At 47.3% G+C, this 20,158-nt stretch overlaps 1 protein-coding gene across 1 annotated transcript in view; it reads left to right on the forward strand.

The window, feature by feature from the left end:
- The window catches only part of TMEM132B (transmembrane protein 132B), a 222,794-nt gene that overhangs the window by 180,947 nt on the left and 21,689 nt on the right, over positions 1-20,158 (forward strand). Inside the window, exon 5 of the mRNA XM_040619421.1 lies at positions 2,646-2,789. Coding sequence (XP_040475355.1) covers positions 2,646-2,789 — 144 coding nt within the window. The remainder of the gene's footprint in view (positions 1-2,645; positions 2,790-20,158) is intronic.

Below are 20,158 nucleotides of genomic sequence, written 5' to 3' on the forward strand. Positions count from 1 at the left end.
AATGTGGAACCTACTTAGTCCTTGAGCTGAGAATACGGGCTCCAAGAGTGAAAGGAGCACTTGAAATAAATCATCCATTGGGTTGATTCTGGTGGAACCAAATACTGAGTGTTTGGAGGATCTCGCCGCTGAGCCACATCACCCAGTTTCCCACTGGCTTCTCCAGTTGACTGTCTTCGAACAAGTGTGGAAGGACCATCTTCACCAGAGTCCCTTTGTGAACCTACCCAGTGGTTCTTTAATTCATTCATGGAGCCAGTCTTTCATCGCGTCTTCTGCAATACCTATATTTATTGAGCTCTCGTTGCTCATTATATGCCAATTCTGTTCTAAGCTTTGTACACACATAGTTTCATTAAATCTTCATGAGGTCACCCCACGGGATGTATTTTTATTATTCCCATATTCCAGATCAGGGAGCTCAGGCACAGGGAGAAGTGAGTAACTCGTGGCGGATCTGATAAGGACTATAAAAAGCCATTTAACACACCCCTACTCCCTGCCAGCTCCATGACAGACACCCACTTTCCCAGCCTCTTCTGCAGGTGGGCTGGCCATATGACAAGCTTTGGACTTCCTGATGAAAAGAGACAGGTGCAGCAGGTGCACTCTCTCTCTCCCCATCCCACCTTCTCTCTGCTGAGACAATGGGACAGATGGCTGGTGTGATGGATGCCATCTTGCAACCTTGAGGGAATGGCCAAGAGAACTGCGGAGAAGTAGCCCTGACCTCGTGGAGTCACCGGACCAGAGGCAGCAGCCACAATCCTCCAGACTTTGGTTATGTCATGAAACCCATGTTGGGTTATTTCACTTGAATCAGGTTTCCCGTGACGGCCGAAACAGAGGCTGAGCCAGTTTCAAACTTGGACAGTCCGTTCCAGAGCCAGATACCTGCTCTGGTTCTGTGGATGCCATGCAGGTCAGAACAAAGGTGGCTGAGACCCTTGGGGAGTTTAGAGTCTAATGAGTGGTTAGAGATAGAAACATAAACACGAGATAAACATAAGGGGAGCATTGGTGGTGATTACCGTGCAGGGAAGACTAGGCAGTGCTCATGCACCCTGTGGAGGGCAGAAAAGCCCCATTCCTGTGAAGAACTGGGCACGGAGGCTGAGATGGGAGGATGGCAGGAGCAGAGGAGGGTGGGGTGGAGGGCTCTGCATGGGGAAGAGCAGGAGACACGCTGAGCATGTGCTGCAGTGGGAGAGAAGTAAGAGAAATCTGTGAGGCTCCCTGTGGGGAGGGACAGTGGGAAGGGTGAGAGAGCCGGAGGGTGGGCCAGGGTCAGATCACCGCTGGCGGAGAACATGGACTCTATCTTAAGAACAAAGAGGAAGACACTTCCAAAGAGTTTCAATCTAGGGGAGAAATGATCTGAATTCTGTTGAGATAAAAAAAGATTCTCTTGAACCGTTGTGGGGAGAGTGGACACAGGAGATGGGTTGGGGGCTGTTGTGGCTGTCCCAGTGAGGACAGTCTCTCCATGGGAGGTGGTCATGGAGATGGCAAGAATGTGCAGGACAGAAGTCTTGAAGGTGGACCCTACAGGACCCCAGGAATCGGCAGAGGAAGTGAGAAAAGAACATGAAGCTGGCACTCACAAATCCCTGGACTTAGAAGGGATCTGGGGGCACTTGGCGGCTTGTGGGGGAGGACGGGTGCTGGCGTTGGGCTGATATTCTGGGATTAGTTCTCTTCTGTTATTTGTACTGTTATTTGTCATCTTCTTTTTTTAAGATTTTATTTATTTGAGAGAGAGAGAGAGAGAGAGTGAGGGGTTGGTTGAGGGGAGTGGAGGGAGAGGGACAAACAGTCTGTGTTGAGTGTGGAGCCTATGCAGGGCTCGATCCCATGACCTTGAGATCATGACCTGAACTGAAATCCAGAGTTGGCAGCTTGACTGATTGAGCCACCCAGGTGCCCTGTTATCTGTATCCTTCATCTGAAACAACACTGAGGGCCATGTTCACTCTGTTAATAAGCTCTGAGCATAGGCAGTCACTTACCAAGTGACCCTTGAGTGGAGATTTGTCTGATAGAATTCCTTACTAACTAGAGCCCCGAAAGTGAAGTTTTCTTAGTCCTGTCAAGCCCTCCCAGATTCATTGTCTCTTTGTCTAAAAAGTACAGAAACTGCCTGCCATGGTCATTTCTTTAGGCCTCAATTTCATGACTGGACCTCTGTGCCTACTTCATAAAACTCTGGGTTTTTAAATTCATTCATGGAGCCAGTCTTTCATCGCGTCTTCTGCAATACCTATATTTATTGAGCTCTTGTTGCTCATTATATGCCAATTCTGTTCTGGAGATTTGGTGAATGTTGGAAGGCACCCTGTGCAGTGTGTGAGCCCGGCTATAGGCTGGGGTGTGGGGGGTGGCGGGAGGGGTCTTGGGGGGATGTGACAATGTCCCTGCCCCGGGGGGTGGAGAAGGAGGTCTAGTGGCCAGGCTTCCTGAGCTCAGTCTAGGATAGAAGCTCCTGACTCCAGAATTTCCATGTTGCAAGGCCTGGGGAGGTGGCCCATGCAGACGGAGTTTTAGCGGCAGGGAGTGAGCTAAAGTGTAACTAGTCTGGCTGGTGGCTCCCTGCCTGCTTGCGGGCTTCCCTGTGTATGACCTGTGCCCTCTGCTTTCCTGTGCAGGACACGGAGGTGCTGAACACGGCCGTCCTCACCGGGAAGGCTGTCTCGGTTCCCGTCAAGGTCGTGGGCATTCAGGAGGATGGCTCCGTGGTGGACGTGTTGGAGGCTGTGGAGTGCAGGTCTGCGGATGAAGACGTCGTGAAGGTAAAAGGGGCCTTACCACTGGGCCTACCAGGGGCCCATCCCTCTGTTCCAAGGTCTTGTGGGGCTGGAGCCAGGGTGACCACACTGAGGAATGGGGCACTGACCCCTCCTGTTTCGCTCCCTGGAGTGGGGATCCCTAGCATCTTAAGCAGAAATAATTTTCTTCCCCTCCTTTTGGTCATAAGACAATATTTCCCTAATTTTAGCAATCCACATGTCATCTCAATGTTTGCCAACTTCCTTTGTAAATAATATTATTTACTCAACAGATTTTCTTTAAATGCCTCACTTTTTCAAACTTAGTACTAATTTAGCCATTGAAGGGAAGGAAACAATTCTTCCTTTACCCTTCATGTTCTTCCAGCTGGACTAAGAATTAAATTGACATGAGACATATTAACAGGAGAAAAAACCCAGAGTTTTATGAAGTAGGCACAGAGGTCCAGTCATGAAATTGAGACCTAAAGAAATGACCATGGCAGGCAGTTTCTGTACTTTTTAGACAAAGAGACAATGAATCTGGGAGGGCTTGACAGGACAAAGAAAACTTCACTTTCGGGGCTCTAGTTAGTAAGGAATTCTATCAGACAGGTGCTCTGACCAACTCAGCTAAGGCACACACCTAGTATGGAATTCTAGAAAGAATGTGGGCTGGGGTAGTAAATTAGTAAAAAGTTCCAACAGATGTTTATACAGCTTTCTTGTCTTTCTTACCACTGTCTCTAAATTTCCAAGCTCAGTGATGACGATGTCTCTTCGCTTCTGGTTACAGGGAGGGCATCTTTCACATGGGAAATTTCGGGGTGCAGAGGGGAGGGGATGAGTGTCCTTGCACGGGTTGTCTCTTCATTCTTATTTAAAATAACCCTTATGCCCCTATGCCTCATTATAAAGACATTACAGCCCATGGTCTTGATGTGCTAATTTTTTGTTAATATACATTAAAATAGATAACTGTTAAAATAAAAGTCCCTCCATATGCCTCCTAACTTAATTTGAATACCAGTGGGATTCAGCTATTGGTTTGGATAATCTGGCCATGGGGCATTTCCTCTGGGTTCTTTGTTTTAATTAGCTGTATTTATGACTCCAAATTCAGCCAGGAATCAGCGCATGGGTTATTTCATGTTCTTTGTAGGGGTCTGTGTGAACCACCTAATTTAGAGTTTCTGCCTGTTTTTTTATTGGCACACTGGTTGGCCATTTCCTTTTGTAGCAGACACCTCATGGAGAAAGAACTTGAAGCTTCAGAACTGTCCTTTCTCTCTCAAGTTGCTAAGGGAGCCCCCAGGGCCCATCCATTCATTCTAGAAGAATAAGGCAGTAGATTCTGTCTTCCCTCACATTCCTCAGGTTCCTGTTTAGAGGGGAAATGAAACTTGGTCCCAGGCTGAAGAACTTCGTGGTAGACAGAAAAGCCTCTAGGGTTCTCCTTGTGGTGGAAAAGATTTGGGAGGGGCTGGTTTCTTCTCTTGGTGACCTACAGGAGCCTGTGCCTTAAGCCAGAGATGGTTTTGATAAAGAAGAATTGATGTGTCTGTGAGGCCCAATTAAAAAAAAAAAAAGTTAATCCTTAGGAAACCCAAATTTGGCACAGCCTGCTTCCTGGGCTTGGAATGCTAATTCTCCCTGGAGACAGAAGGGGGATTGGCTTCAAAGCATATGCAGCCTTGCCCTGGGGCTCCTGGCGGGCCTTCTACTCTGTGGGCAGGTTTGATTAAACAAATCTAAAGCCTGTTGTATTCAGACTTTAGGAAGATCTGAGCCAAGCCATACAAGCTCCTCCCCATGGAAGGAGAAATACTGATGGTGTGTGGTCCTTGATTGCCTTTGACAATGCACGTTATTTACTGTTCCCATGTCACTGGGGGGGGGGGTGGCATATGGAGATGGCATCTGGGGGATGGTGGCCCAAACAAATGGCCTTCTAAGTCTGTAGCCCTCTACACCTGTGCTCCCTCCTGAGAGCCTGGGGGAGCCCCCCCAGAGTGAGGGTTCCCCCTCTGCTGCCCTGGAGAGCTCTGCCCTCCTGTACTGCCTTATACTTGCTAGTTTCCCCTGCACAGAAGAGAACTAGAAATATCTTCTGCCCAGCCTGATAGATACATTGCTTTGGAAGATGATAGTTTTGGGTTTGTTTTTGTTTTTATTTTTTACTTAACTGTCACTTTTGTGGCCTCACGAAGACGGAGCTTTCTTTGAGCAAATTATGACCTCATCTTCAGAAGAACAAATCGGAGTGAGCAGACCATCAAGCTTGGAGCTACTTCTCAGACTTTTCTAGGGGAGCCCAGGCTCTGTTGCAAATCCTGGGGCCCAAGTCAAGGGAGGGATGTTAATGAATTGGCTGTGGTGCATTTGTCACGGGTTTAGTGTCAATATTTGTAGTAAATGTTGCCTCCACTCTGAGACAAACAGCATCACCCGCAGAGCTGCGCCCTGGCCTCCGTGTCCTCCCAGGGGCATTTCCAACCATGGGGGACATTTGTTAGCAGCCCACGGGGAGACCCCCTTAGCCTGCACAGGTGTCATTCAGTTACTTCTTCACAGTTACAGAAAGCGCTGTGTGCTCCCCAGGGAGAGTCTTGCAGGGTTCACCAAAGAGCTTGGTGCCTTGGAAGTTCTATGCATTGGGACTGTGATTTAGGTAAGGGAAAAAGTATGAATTCAGGAAGATGTAAAGTCCCTTTGACTTGGGATTGAATGACTTGGGGGCGTACAGAATCCGAGGACACAAATGATTTTGAAAGGCTAGATGGAAGCTTGGCCTAATCCGGCAAGATTGGGAGGGATAGATTTTAAGTTTTAACTTCTATGTAAAAAAACCACATACACAGTAGAAGATGCATCTTAATAGTAGAGTGTGTGTGTCTATTATTTAATTTTCTGCCACCCTGTAAAAATTGTCAAATTCACATAGAAATAGGGGTTTCTAGCTTCCTATGAAAATCACAAGGTCAGGTTGCTTCTTGGGACCCTCACCTGGAGCTGCCTGGAGGACACCCCTGTGCATAATGCCTGGGCCCCCCAAATCACCACAGTTCCCACCACTCCCTCTCGCTCCCCCACGGAGGCTCGTGGGGCATCTGTCACTTCTCGTCGCACTCCCGCTGATGGTTTTCTGATAGTAGATTTCAGAGGAAAGTGAGGCACGTCTTGTACCCTGGTTGCTGTTAAAAATCAGCAACAAATGCTAGTCACCCTGACCGGGACTTCTGTCTTCCTAGGCAAGGGAGCAACACTGGAAATTGGAGTGTCTTCTGCTTACGGGTGTCTGGGGGGCGGAGGGCCCTTGACGTCGGTCACAGAGAGATGGTTGGAGGACGCGTGAGCGTGTAGCCTGGTGATGAGAAGAAAAGGCCCAGGGGCAAGGTGAAGAGGGGGAGACAGGACAGCTCTCTAGAAGCCTTCCAGGGGCCATGGTTCGGAGATAGACTGGGTGTGTGCTCTTTAAATCCCCAGAGTGGAAATTAAAAGGGAGCTGTGCCAGCTCACTCTAGAGAAAGAGCACGCAGAGCCCGTGAATCCCTTTGGTTCGGGTTTCAGAAGGTCGGCATCGGCTCCAAGCCTGACTCCGCCTCCGTCTCTGTTTGACTTTGGACAAATCACTTACCCTCCCTGAGCCCCATTTGTTTTTTTTTTTGTTTTTTTTTAATATTTTATTTATTTATTCGACAGAGATAGAGACAGCCAGCGAGAGAGGGAACACAGCAGGGGAGTGGGAGAGGAAGAAGCAGGCTCATAGCAGAAGAGCCTGATGTGGGGCTCGATCCCGTAACGCCAGGATCACGCCCTGAGCCGAAGGCAGACGCTTAACCGCTGTGCCACCCAGGCGCCCCCCCATTTGTTATCTGTAAAACAGGGATGATGATGACACAGTGTGGAACCTTCCATAGGAAAAGTCTGTGTATATGGCAGAGGCAGAACTAACAGTAATCAAAGTAATCCTTGAAAATCCCTGAGAGAACACCTGGGTTCAAAAAGTTCAAAAGACAGTTGATATTAAAAAAAAAAAAATTGTCTCCTTGCATTTGAGCTGTGGCCAGATGTTCTGGGGCATTGTCAGTCAAGGCTAGTTTGAAAGGGAACGCTCAGGTACCTCCGCAAGTTAGACTGGAACAGAATTGGTGGTGAGATACATGCCCATCTTTTATCCTTCTCTCTTACAGCTTTTGCTGGAAGTGTCCTCAGATGGCAACCCCCAGTCATTGCAAGCACATATAACTGAATTTCTGCTTGTCAGATCTGCACGATAGAATCCCAGGATGGAACTTTGGGGATGATTAAATAAGCTTATAAAGGAAGGCGTGTGGTGCTGGATCTATAATAGGTCAATAAACATTATATCTACATATCAACATCCATATTCATATCTGTGTATTTTAACCCCGACTTGATTGCAAGGTCTACAGAGTCTATGACTTTGTTTTATTAACGATGCTCTCCCCAGTCCTAAGCAGAATCTGGAACACAGTGCGGGCTCAGTAAATATGTGTGGAATGTACTAACAAATGAATGATGAATGAATGCTAGAGCTTCCCGGAGATAACGGGCCAAGAGTGGTTGCCTGGTCTTTATCAGAACATTTCTAGTGGTTTCCTGTCACTGAAAGTCTTCAAAGAGGGGGGAGAGGGACATGGCACTGGGTAAAGACCTGGCTCTGGCACCGTGATCCAAGGCTGCTGCTGTTCTCATGGGGGCGTTCCTGTGCCACAAATGCTTACCTATCGATAATGGACGTGTAGGGGCAGTGTACCAGGCATCCATCCAGAGGTGGAACAGTATGAATTCTGTTGTTGGGACCTGACAACTGAGCTAATGGGTATTCGTAGTTAACATTTTTTGAGAATATAGTAGTGACAGGTACTATTACAATGAGGACGTTAGAAATATTGACCCATCTTGTCTTCACAACAAGCCTTCAAAGTAGGTGATCCTACCATCGCCAAGTTCGTACACGAGGAACGGGCACGTAGACGGGTAATTCCCTGGGGCAGTGAATGTGGGGACAGAGTTCCCACGCAGCGGCCCCTGGTCATCTGGAATTGTCACCCTCTGACCCACCTGTGAGCCAGGAGGAGAGCATCGTTCTCTGGCTTTCTCATCCAGAAGTCTGTGATCATGGACTTTCTGAGTTTGTCGAGGACTTTTGTTTTCCTCCTCATCGCCTGGAAGGTGACGTATTAGTTTCCTCTTGCTGCTGTAACGAATTACGGTCAACCCAGTAGCTCAGAACACAGCACATTCTTTATCTTACTGTCCTGGAGCTCAGGAGGCTAAAGTGGGTCCTTGGGGCTGCATTCCCGTCTCCTGGCGTTGTCCAGCTTCTAGAGGTGCCTGCGTTGCTGGCTGTGGCCCCTCCGCCGTCTGCAGTTTGGCGCCATGGTGTCTTTCACCCTCTCTCCCTCCCCCGCCTCTGGTTCTGTCATTGTGGTTCTGACTCCAGCCTCCTGCCTCTCTTTCCCAAGGACCTTGGCGATCATGTTAGGTCCACCTGGGTAACCCAGGCTAATCCTTTCATCTCACCTCCTTATCTCAGTTACCTTTCCTGTGTGCAGTAGTTTTCTACAGCTGTCATAAGTTCCCACAGACTCAGTAGCTTAAAACAACATACATTTATTTTCTCCCAGATCTGGAGGCCAGAAGTCAGAAATCAAGGTGATGGCAGCACTCCACCCCCTCCAGAAGCTCTAGGGGAGGATCCTTCCTGCCTCTTCCAACTTCTGGTGGTTCCAGGTGTCCTTAGCCTGTGGCCATGTCCCTCCAGCCTCTGTCTCTGTCTTCCCCGGGTCTTGCCCTTGTATGTCCACGTGGCCGTCTTCTAAGGGCTCTGTCAGCAGATTTAGGACCCACCCTAACTCAGGATGATCTTATCCAGCAGCTTTCATTACATCTTCAAAGACCCCGTTTCCAGATAAGGTCACGTTCTCAGGTAGCAGGGGCTAGAACTTGGACATAGCACTTTGGGGCTACAGGTGAACCCCCTACACCACCCTGTAAGGAATGTGTAAGGTAACACATTCCCAGGTGCTGAGAATTAGGGCATGGACATCTTGGGGGAGGGTCTTTATGCTGCTCCCCTAACATATTTTCTTGTCTTTGCTAAGTTTCTTTAAAGGTCTTCAGAGGAAGGAAGAAAAATGCAATTTCCACATTGTAATTATGATTTAATCTTTGACTATCTATCCTTCTGATCAGTGAGGGCCTCATGTGCTCCTGTGTCGGTAATTGTACTGTTTGTCAGTGAACTGTGGTCTCCGGAACCACAGTGGCCAGCCACGCCTCGTCAGCAGGAGAGGAACTCATTCAGGGTTGTAGAGAAATAAATGTAAGCTCATGCTGGTCTTGAAGACGGTATCCGCCATCTTTTGGCTGCCATAATTAAGTTCCCAGCCTTCCGGTGTCAGCTGGACTTGTGATAATGAGATGCTAAAGGCCTCATAAAAGGGCATTGACATTTTAAAGCCTTCTCTGCCCCAGGGAAGGATCTTGTTTCCAAAGTTGGTCTGAGAGGGGTAAGGGAAGGCAGTGGAAGTGCTGCAAAAAATACAAAGTTTTCTGCTACTCACTGAGATGAGCAATGTGTGGGGAGCTGGTCACTAAAGAGAACCCGATGTCCCCTCTGGAGGACATCGGCTTTGACAGAGCAGCTCCTTTTCTGGGTTTGGCAGCACCTACGAAAGGCCATGTGAGCCCGTCTTCCTTGAGTGGTTGGATTAGTAGAGCGGGTATGGTGGAAGGTAGGCGTGCCCTGAGCACGGTCCTTGGAGAAGCACATCGGAGCTGGTGTCGCTGAATACGGTGGAGGCGCTTGGACTGGGACTGGTGTGGTAGGTGTTGGCTGGTGCACAGGTAGTGGTGACATCCTGCACTGGTGAGTTTTGTTTTGTTTTCATTTGGTTGCAAGTCATAGAAACCCAAATCCACTGTCTTAAGCCAACAAAGGGGCAGTGTATTGAGTTGTGCAACTAAAAGCCAGGGTGACTTCAGGCAAAGTTGGATACAGGGGCTCATCTGGACTTGGTCTTTCTCCTCAAATTCTGCCTTTCTCTCTGGGGTTCTAGACATCTTCTTCCTGCGATCATGCTGTTTCCTGTGCCCAGCACCCCTCCCCTGTCCCCTGCACCTGCGGACGTCCCACTGTCCTCTGCCCTTTGCACAAGGCCCCCCTCTGTGCAGTCACCTTGTTCCTGCCATTGTGCAGCCCACGGGTCCTCCCCCCTGTGTGTCCCTAGGTAGATACATGTATTAGGGACTCGTCACATGGCACGTCCTCATGCATGGTGGCACGTCTGCCCCTTGAGGGCAGGGTCCGTGTCCCACGGGTGGTCCTGTCCTCAGGGTCTATCCGAGTGAACAGTCACCACAGCACACAGTGAACACACCTAGCGACAGCACGCCAGACCCCGTTCTGCTTGTGTCAGACGTGGCAGAGTGTTCCACCTGCGTGGCCCCCGAGGTGGGTGTGAGTGTCACCGCAACCTACGGCTCCGGAACCCGAGTCGCTGTGCTCAGTGCATTTTGAGTAAACATGAGTCCACTGCACATCCACATTCGTCCACCAAAATGTGGACCAACAGTTCTTCCTGTGTCTTCGCTCATTCTATAGACAGACGTTATAAAGACAGATGTTTCTGGAAACCCAGATTTTTGTGGAAAGTTCTGGCTTTTAAGTGATAGCAAGTCCTTCAGTTGAAAGAGCTCTGCAAGCACATCTTGCCTGGGGCTGCCGGTCGTCTGACCTTCCCGCCCTGGGACAGCAGGACATGAAATGGAAGAGGCCCCCCGGTCGCAGGTGGGGGTGGGACAGGGGACGTTGTCAGGACCCCACAGGTGTCAATGAAGGGGAGGCAGGGGGCTCACGGTGGTCTCTGCACTGACTTCTCTCAAAAGGGCCCTTGTCGGTGCTGGGCTACAACAGGCTTCCAAGAGGCTCTCCGATGGATCCTAATTTTATTTAGAAGGAGACAGAGAGAAATCCAAAGGAGGCTTAAGGCGATTTCTTTCTCTCTTAGCAATGCTTGGCAAAAATTCCTACAGAGAACACTGTTATTCTATTTCTGGGCATGAATTTCCTTCCCTTTGCCCACCACCAGGAGCCAGGCGGCTAAGAATAAGTTGTCAGGCAGCTTGGCTGTTATTGCCCAATTTTGTCCTTCTCTGTGCGGCGATTTGGACTTTTATTGTTCCTTCCTAATTGGGGACAGGGCATGCATTTCCTGTTGGCCGGGGGATGGGTAAGGCGGCCTTCCCAGCGCTTTCTTCCCATCAGCTCCACTGTGATTTCAATATGAATTAGCTCTTTTGTTCATTTCTGTCTTTGGCATTCCAATTAAGAGCTGACATTCTGGAATTGTTTCTGCGTAATGCAGAGAAATCTTGGCATGAGCCAGAGGAGGCCCGTGAGCCTCCCTGCCTCGCTCCCTCGGTCAAGATGACCACGTGCTCCCTGCCCACCTCTCTCGGTGCCCCCCATCAGCTCTTCTCCATCCTGCTCTGCTCAGGTCCGAGGTTGGGTTGGGGGGGGCGGTGCTAGGGTCTTGGGCCTGTGGATGTGTCTCGGGTATCAGGCAGGACCTGGGTCTCCTGGAGACAGATTTATTTTGTGTTCAATAGGAGGAAAGGGGACCCTCGTTGATGTTGTGGTGCTTGGTTCACAACTTAGACTCCCACCAGGCAGTTCTGGTGCCGAGCAGAGTGTATCAGCTCCATAATCAAATTCACTGGGTTCCCCGAAGAACTCAAATAATCTGCACAAACTTTAGCAGTTAACGGGGTCACTTAGCCACAAGCAGTAGGCACAGGTGTGAGTGGATTTTAGTACAAAGGTGTTGTGTAGAAGCTGCTATCACACGTGACCATTTTTCTAGCAGCTTTTGAGGGTGTAACGGGTAGGCCACAAACCGCACATATTTAAAGTATACAAATTTGCTGTTCCAAGTCCTACATCACCAAACTCAAGACAGTAAACATCCTCAATCCCCAGACCTTCTTCATGCCCCTTTGTAATATACCTCTCCTGTCCCTCTCCAGTTGTCCCCAGGCAAACTCTCTGTCCCTGAAGAAGGATTGTCATTTTCTGGAGTTTTGTATAAATGGGATCATAGAAAGTGTGTTCGCTTCCTACGTCTGGCTTCTTTCACCCACACAGTTAATTCGAGATTCACACATGTGGTTGTGTGTATCAGAAGCCACTCCCTCTTCCTGCCGAGTGGCACTCCACTGTGTGACATATCGTAGATCATCCCTCTGTTGGCAGACATTTGGCTCGTTCCTAGTTTTTGGCTGTCACATCTATTGCTGCTATGAACATTCATGCAGGTTTTTGTCTGGACATAAACTTTTGGATTAGAAAAGTTGAATCATATGGTAAGTGTACGTTTAAATTTTAAAAACCTGCCAGACTTTCTAAAGCAGTTGCACCATTTTACACTCCTGTCATCAGGGTTTGAGAGTGCTAGCTCCCCCATACCCTTGTCCACACTTGGTATGGTCTGTCTTTTTAGTTTTAGCCAGTCTACTTGTACTTCCTTATAGATTAATGATGTTGGACTGTTTTCATGTAAGATTTGCCATCTACTGATCTTTGGTGAAATGGCTGTTCAGATCTTTTGCCCATTTTTTCATTGGCTTGTTTGCTGCATATTATTAAGTGTTGAGAATTCTTTTGGTTACAGGTCCTTTATCCATTATGGGATTTGAAGTCTGTGGCTTCAGACTTACAAACCTAGATTCAAACACAAAAATGAAAACCCAACAGAGGTGGTCCGGATTGCTATTATCTCCCAACCTATGAAGCACTGGGAGTTTCAAGATATTCCAAAACCTTCCTTCCACAGAAATAGCTTTAGAACACTGTATCACTAGGAGGGCAGAAGCACATGATCAGCTCAATAAACACAGAAAGCATCGGACAAAACCCACCACTCCTTCATGCTAAAACACCCAGCAAACTAGGAATAGAAGGGAACTCCTCAACAGGATAAAAGGCATGTCCTTAAATTTTCAGAGTTAAGTTTTATACTTCCTTTTTTGTTTGTCCCTAAGTATCGTGTACTTTTGGTGCTATTGTAAATGGAATCGTTTAGTGATTTTTATTTTCAAGTTGTTCCCTGATAGTGTGGGGACACTTACTTGATTTTTTTGTAAGTCTGTGGCTTGTCTTTTTCACGATCAATAGGGTCTTTTTTCTTCTTTTTACGATAGGCTCTTTGGAAGACATAAGTTTTTCGTTTTGGTGAGGACCCATTTCTCTATTTTTTTTTTCTTTTACAGATTATACTTTTGCTGTTATATCTAAGAAATAATTGCCTAGCCCAAATTCATAAAAATTTTCTTATATGTTTTCTTCTCAGAGTTTCATAGTTTTAATTCTTATACTTAGGTTTCTGATACATTTTGAGTTAATTTCCATGTATCATGGGAGCTAAGTACATAAATTCATCTGTTTTGCATACGGCCATCCGGTTGTTCTGGCACCATTTGCAGAAAAGACTGTTCTTTCCCCCATTGAATTGTCTTGGCATCCCTTTTTGAAAATAAATTGATCATATATGTAAGATTTAATTTATGCATTCTCAATTCTATTGCAATGAATGAAAAGTCTCTCCTAAGGATAGTACCACATTCTCTTGATTACCCTTGCTTTGTAGTAAGTTTTATAATTGGGATTAGTGGACCCTCAAGCTTTGTTATTCTTTTTTGCATTGTTTTGACTATGCTGGGTCCCTTCACTTTCCATGTGCATTTCTGGATCAGCTTGTCAATCTCTACTGAAAGGGCATTTGGAATTTGGGAATTTTGATAGGTTTCACATTAGATCCGTAGATTGATTTGGGTAGCATTACCATCTTAACATTAAGTCTTCTGATCATGGACATGGGATGTCTTCACATTTGTACAGTCTTTATTTTCTCATGACAGTATTTAAAATTTTCAGAGTTAAGTTTTATACTTCCTTTTTTGTTTGTCCCTAAGTATCGTATTCTTTTGGTGCTATTGTAAATGGAATTGTTTAGTGATTTTTATTTTCAATTTGTTCCCTGATAGTGTGGGGACACTTACTTGATTTTTGCATATTGATCCTGTACCCTGTAACTTTGCTGGGTCTGTTTATTAGTGTTATTATTGTTTATTAGTGTTAACAGCTTTTTAAGTGGATTCCTTAGGATTTGCTATATACAGGATCATGTTGCCTATAAAGAATGATAGTTTATTACTTCCTTTCCAACCTGAAGTCTCTTATTTCACTTTCTTGCCTAATTGCCCTGGCTAGAAGCTCAGTAAAATGTTGAATAGAGGGGCACTTGGGTGGCCCTAGTTGGTTCAGCGTCCGACTCTTGATTTTGGCTCAGGTCATGATCTCAGGGTCGCAGGATCAAGCTCCATGTTGGGCTCCATGCCTATGGGGAGTCTTCTGGAGATTCTCTCTTTGCCCCTCCCCCTGCTCATGCATTCTCTCCCTCTTTCTCAATTAAATAAATCTTTAAAAAATGTTGAATTGAAGTAGTGAGAATGGACATTTTTGTCATTTCTCTGATCTTAGGGAGAAAGTACTTTGTCTCCATTAAGTATAATGTTAGCTACGAGGTGTTTTTTTTTTTTCCTTCTCTTTTTTTGGGGGAGAGGACATGCCTTTTATCCTGTTGAGGAATTCCCTTCTATTCCTAGTTTGCTGGGTGTTTTAGCATGAAGGAGTGGTGGGTTTTGTCCGATGCTTTCTGTGTTTATTGAGCTGATCATGTTCTGCCCTTCTAGTGATACAGTGTTCTAAAGCTATTTCTGTGGAAGGAAGGTTTTGGAATATCTTGAAACTCCCAGTGCTTCATAGGTTGGGAGATAATAGCAATCTGGACCACCTCTGTTGGGTTTTCATTTTTGTGTTTGAATCTAGGTTTGTAAATTCATGCTGCTTAATTGTTTCTCAACCCCAAAACAGATGGGGAAAATTGCAGCAGCAGAGCTTAGTCTTAGACTCGAGAATAAGCTGTTGCCGTCCGTGCCTTGTGAGATAGAGTCTGAAGCAGAGTGCGTAGAGGGAGGCTTCTAGATTGAAAAATTTGTTGTATAAACATGAGCCAGGTTTAGGGATGGACTTTCTGGAATGCCAGCTCTCTGGGGCAGACATGCTAATCAGGGCAGGAAACTGATCTGATTTGGCTCCTCCTGAGGAATGTCCAGTCCCCTTGACACGGAGCTTGATTTTAGAAGCAGAAGCCCCTGATGTTTTTAGACGTTTGTTTAGGCAGGGGTGCGTAGGCTGGTTTTGTGTGTGTCCTATATAGTGAAGTGAAACTAAGTATAAAAGTGTTTTTCCCAGCACAGCAAGGAATCGGGACATTAGTCGTGGCACATCCCTCCTTCCACGAGCAGATCCCTGGTGTTTGCACACAGCCTGTGAGGGGCATCACAGACAAGGGAGTGGGGCCAAGTTATGTTACGTCATCATCTCCGGTAGCTTCCTACTCTGCTAAGTTTCTGTGCTTTTTGTTAAATCCATGGGGACCTTTATCTGGTCTTAGGAGTGGAAGTGTCTAGCACCCCTCTTCTGTCCTGATGTAACACGGCTGCTAAGCAGGTCTGAGGAGGGAAAATCAGAGATCAGTGCCAGATTGGGGACGGTGTCCACATGACCTGTACATAAATAACAGAAACACTCGTCTTAAACCTTCTGGGTTGGCCGCTCCGGGAGGGCAGGGCATTCTGTCAATTTCGCTCCCTGCCGATTCCCTCCCAGCTAGAGCAGCACCTGCGCACAGTGGGTCCTCAGCAAACATTTGTTGAATTATGAACTTCAAAAACCTCTAAAAACAATATCCCAAAGTAACAAATATCACTATGCAGTCACTTCCTCGAGCCACACATCTGGTTTGAGAGAAGAGAAGAAATCGCTGGAATCTCAGTGCTGTGTCTGGCCCGGTGTGGCCACGCTGGGGCGAGCACAGCTCATTGGGGGATTAGGCTGCCTCCTCAGGCTCTTCACTGTTAATCTGAGAGTGGATTTGCTTCAGAGAACATTGCAAGGGTAGCTCCTGTTCTCCAGATCCTGCTCGGGGAGCTGGGGGTCTGGGCACCAGTGCGAGGGTGCCAGTCTGCATGTTTCCACTGAGGCCGAATCTGGACCTTCTTCAGTGAGTTAACGGCGACGGTATAAGAAGACGTTTTTGTGATGGCTATCCGGGAGAGACAGATGGGCTCCCTGTTCTTATGCCCCAGCTCCAGCACCTCCCGCGGTCTGGGGAGCTCATTCTCAGCAGTCGTCAGCCATCAGCAGGAGCAGAGTGGGTGACATCTCCCCTGTGGCCAAAGGGAAGGCGCAGCAGGACCTCCGTGTGGGCCGGTCTTTCTTTAGATTCCACCTCTTCCCACGCGCGTCTCTCGCACGTGCACTGCCTGAGTGAACGCTACCGCAGGCGCGGCTTTGGATGTCAAGGGTGAGGGGTGTTTAACTTGTCGGTTTTTTTGTTTGTTCATCTGTCTTCACCTTCAAGCTGGTAGCTCCGTGACGGGGGGTGGGACCCGGCCGATGTGGCTTACGGTGCATCCCCGTCCCCCAGCGCCACGCTTGGCCCCATAGGGCAGGCACTTTCTAAGTGGATGGCAAATGCAGTCTCGTGGGGTGAGGGGCTTATTGGTGCCAGAGATGATGCCACCACTCATGGACGAGGGGCAGGCTTGGGGTCTGGTGGGCCTGGGTTCTAATCCTACCCCAGCTCTCACTCTGGGGAATCTTGGGGAATCTGTTTTTTTTTTTTTTTAAGATTTTATTTATTTATTTATTTATTTATTTGAGAGAGACACAGACCGTGAGAGAGGGAACACAAGCAGGGGGAGTGGGAGAGGAAGAACCAGGCTCCCAGCAGAGCAGGGAGCCCGATGCGGGGCTCAACCCTGGGATCACGCCCTGAGCTGAAGGCAGACGCTTAACGACTGAGCCATCCAGCCGCCCCGGGAATTTGCTTTTCAAAACGAGCCTCAGAGACCGAATTTGTGTATGGTAATAACTAGCATTTATTGAGCACTTCTTCTGCATTGACACCTGAGCTCTTCGTGCATATCAATTCATGTAGGCTCGCCCCTCCCCAGGCGATCTGTAAATTGACTTATTTTAAGCATATCCTGAGATTAAGGTTATTGTCTTCCAATGATACAAACGTGTCCTCTTTTTCTCTTAAACATTTCAAATGTCTGTTGAGAAATTCACTCATGTTAGGAGCTAATGAACATAAAAAGAAGCACCACAAAGTAGAGCTAGAAGGCCTTGTCCAGCCAAGAGTTACATGGACCCACGAGACATGACAGTCCTAGATGAAAGGAGTCACCTGAGAAGCTCACAGATTTTCTCCAAATATGCAGGGAATTGAGCATGAGCAATTTATTAGCATTCTGTTGATGTGTATTGCCAGGTCAATATGGACTTTCAGAGAGTAATGCTGCTTTTTGCAGCTGCTGGAAGTATCAATTCTGTCTCAGCTGAAAACAGGGAACAGGATTTCTCAGAGTGGATGGAGTGGCTCATGCAGCCGCCTGTTACACAAATGGACTCTTATCTCTTCCATTTTCAAGAAGCATGGATTTCCAGCAGTAAGAGATCATTTATATTCGTACAATCAATATATTCATTCTTTACTGATTACATCTTCTAAACTGCTCTTGGATTAATTTGCCATGGAGACATTTAAGGTTGAACTTGAAATGCTAAAAGAAAATCTCAGATTTCAAAGCACTTCTGTTGACTTCTGTTACCCCTGCGGCGTTGGGTTAGCCTTCTAAAGAGCCCCCATCCCAAATGTGCTGTGTATATTTGACCACTTCTAAAGCTTAGCGTAACAGGCTCTTTTTAAAAATTAAAGACCTCAGCCCCAAGTGATTGCCCTAATAAAGTCATCCCTCCTTGCTCCAGACAGCTGAGCACTTTCCATCATCAAGGGTTCCAAGCGTATCACTCCCAAGGGTGTACGTTCCCAAGAAGAGAGAGAGGAATAAATGAACGAGTTCCTGACATCCTTTGTGTCTAACATTTAATAAATATTCCGGTTACACTCCGACTTCTTTTCCTTCGAGCACAGTTATGCAAAGAGCAGTAGACGGCTGTGTGTGGAGATAGTCTGTGCATCTGAAGGTCATTCCTGGGGACTGCTGGTTTCTCATATGCCTTCCTGGACAGCCTCCTTGAGTGACAAAACAATACTGGGAATCTTGTGGGATTTTCCAGCTCTGAATTCCAGTGCTTGCACTTGGTCCTGGTTCGGGCAGAAAGGACTTTGGTCAAGCGCACTGCGCAAATGAATTTTGGTTTCATAAATATGATGTAAAGAATACAGAATAAGTAAAACCTGTGCTGGGTTACCACTTCCTTGCCTGTGCCCATGTAGACATCACTAATCAATCCCAGCACTCCTTCTGTTAGAGCCCAGGTTCCTTCCCAAGACAGAGCTCCCTAGAGCAGCCACTGTGAGCCGATTTGCATCGGCAAGTGAGATGAACCTGTTTCCTATTTCTGGTAGAATCTGGGGAGCTAAGAAAGGGTTTAGTAAGCGTTGAAGCGTGTGGTGCTATTGGGGCCATGCATGGACCTCAACGTTCGATGTGTTGCATGGAAAACCAAACCAAACCAAACCCTTCTGTGCTGAAGCACTGACATCCTATCATATTCCGTTGACGCTTGAACAACACAGGGGTCAGGGGTGCCAAGTACCCCCACACCCTGCACAATCAAGAATCCATGTATAATTCTGACTCCCCCAAAACTTAACTACTAACAGTCTGCTGTTGGCGGGAAGCCTCACCAATAATGTAAACAGTCAATGAACCATATTTTGTATGTTCTATGTATCCTATACTTTATTTTCACAATAAAATACTCCAGAGAAAATAAGATGTTATTAAGAAAATCATAAGGAAGAAAAAATACTTTCACAGTACATACTGTATTTATGGGGAAAAAATCCACATGTGGGTGGCCCCATGCAGTTCAAACCTGTATCGTTCAAGGGTCAGCTGTCTATCAGGATGTCCTTAGGCCAGAGGCCATAAAATGACAGGCTTTGAGGCAATATAGCCCTCAAGACATGCTCTGTTTGGCCAGGAAAGTTCTTTATAAACTATATATACTTAGATGCCAACATTCAAAAATTAGTCAATTTCACCAAAACCCTGGATTTCCTGTTTCTCTTGCAAAGTTGGATCTCTGGACACAGCCCCAGGGTTCCTGCATGGCAGTGGCAGGCCAGTGAGTAGAGCTGTCCCCTTTGTGTGGGGCTTGGGGGTCTCCCTTGAGTTTGCCACAGTCTCCAAGAGCAGACCCCCTCTTCCTCTTTTGGGTCACCTTCCTGGTGTGGGAGGGGTTTGGTTGTTGAGCCAACACCCCGAAGCCCCACCCCAGGCCAATGGTGCGGGGAAAAATAGGGTCTAACTGTGTGGCTGAATGGAATTCTAGTATAAATGCATTAGGCCAGTTAGCTGTGTTAGGTGAGAAATAGAACAACGTACGAGGTGCAATTCCATTTATGTGCCACCAATGTAAGTAGGGGTTTCCACAGAGCTGAGTCATTTAACATAAGAACTATTCAATTTCACCACGGGGCTACTTCTCAGGCTGGGCAGAGCAGAATTTCATGTAGCCCGGGCCATGCTGGCATGGATGCAGACGCCATCGGGGAGCATCCGATGACGCCGTGTTGCGAGGCACTGCTTGCTAAGCCCCATGACCAGCAGCCGGGCCGGGCTCCCTGGAGCTGGTCACTGGGAGTACGACTCAGGCCGCCCCGCCCTCTCCCGGCAGCTGTGAGCTCATCTGGTCTCCGATGGTGCCTCCTGGCTCGGATCTTTCGTGACCCTCTCTCCTACATTCCGGTCTTGCAGCAACTGGTGGCTAGGACCATCATGTGTATTCATGTCTTCCCTTCACCTGGAGTCTCAGAGATGAAATCTCTCCGCTGCCAGTTTGTATACCTAGAGTTCATAATTCACAGTTCTTTTATAGAAAAGTTTCTTCTCTAAAAGAAATGTTCCTAAGTGCTTTCAAAATAAGTTTGGAAAGCATGAACCCTCTCTTTCCCCTGAGAATATGCTTATGCTGCCAAAATGCTTTCCTTTTATGGGACTAATTTATGTGCAAACCCCGAACACCTAAGCCTGTGACTCTGACATCCGTGCCAATGGAACCTCATTACGAGCGTCTCTGTGCAGCAGGCCCGGTGAGCTCAATTGGGCGGGCGCGGCGAGCCGGGCAGCGCCATATGCTGGGCTTTAACCAGATAAACAGCTCCTGATCCCTTCTGGGGCACCGTTTGATGAATGCGAAGGGCTTGGATCTTTTCCTAAGCTAACAAGCGTTGGTGGTGCTTTTAAAATCTCCCAATGTCAAG

The sequence above is a fragment of the Ursus maritimus genome, unplaced genomic scaffold (assembly GCF_017311325.1).
Source record: "Ursus maritimus isolate PB19 unplaced genomic scaffold, ASM1731132v1 scaffold_33, whole genome shotgun sequence".
Classification (NCBI taxonomy): Eukaryota; Metazoa; Chordata; class Mammalia; order Carnivora; family Ursidae; genus Ursus; species Ursus maritimus.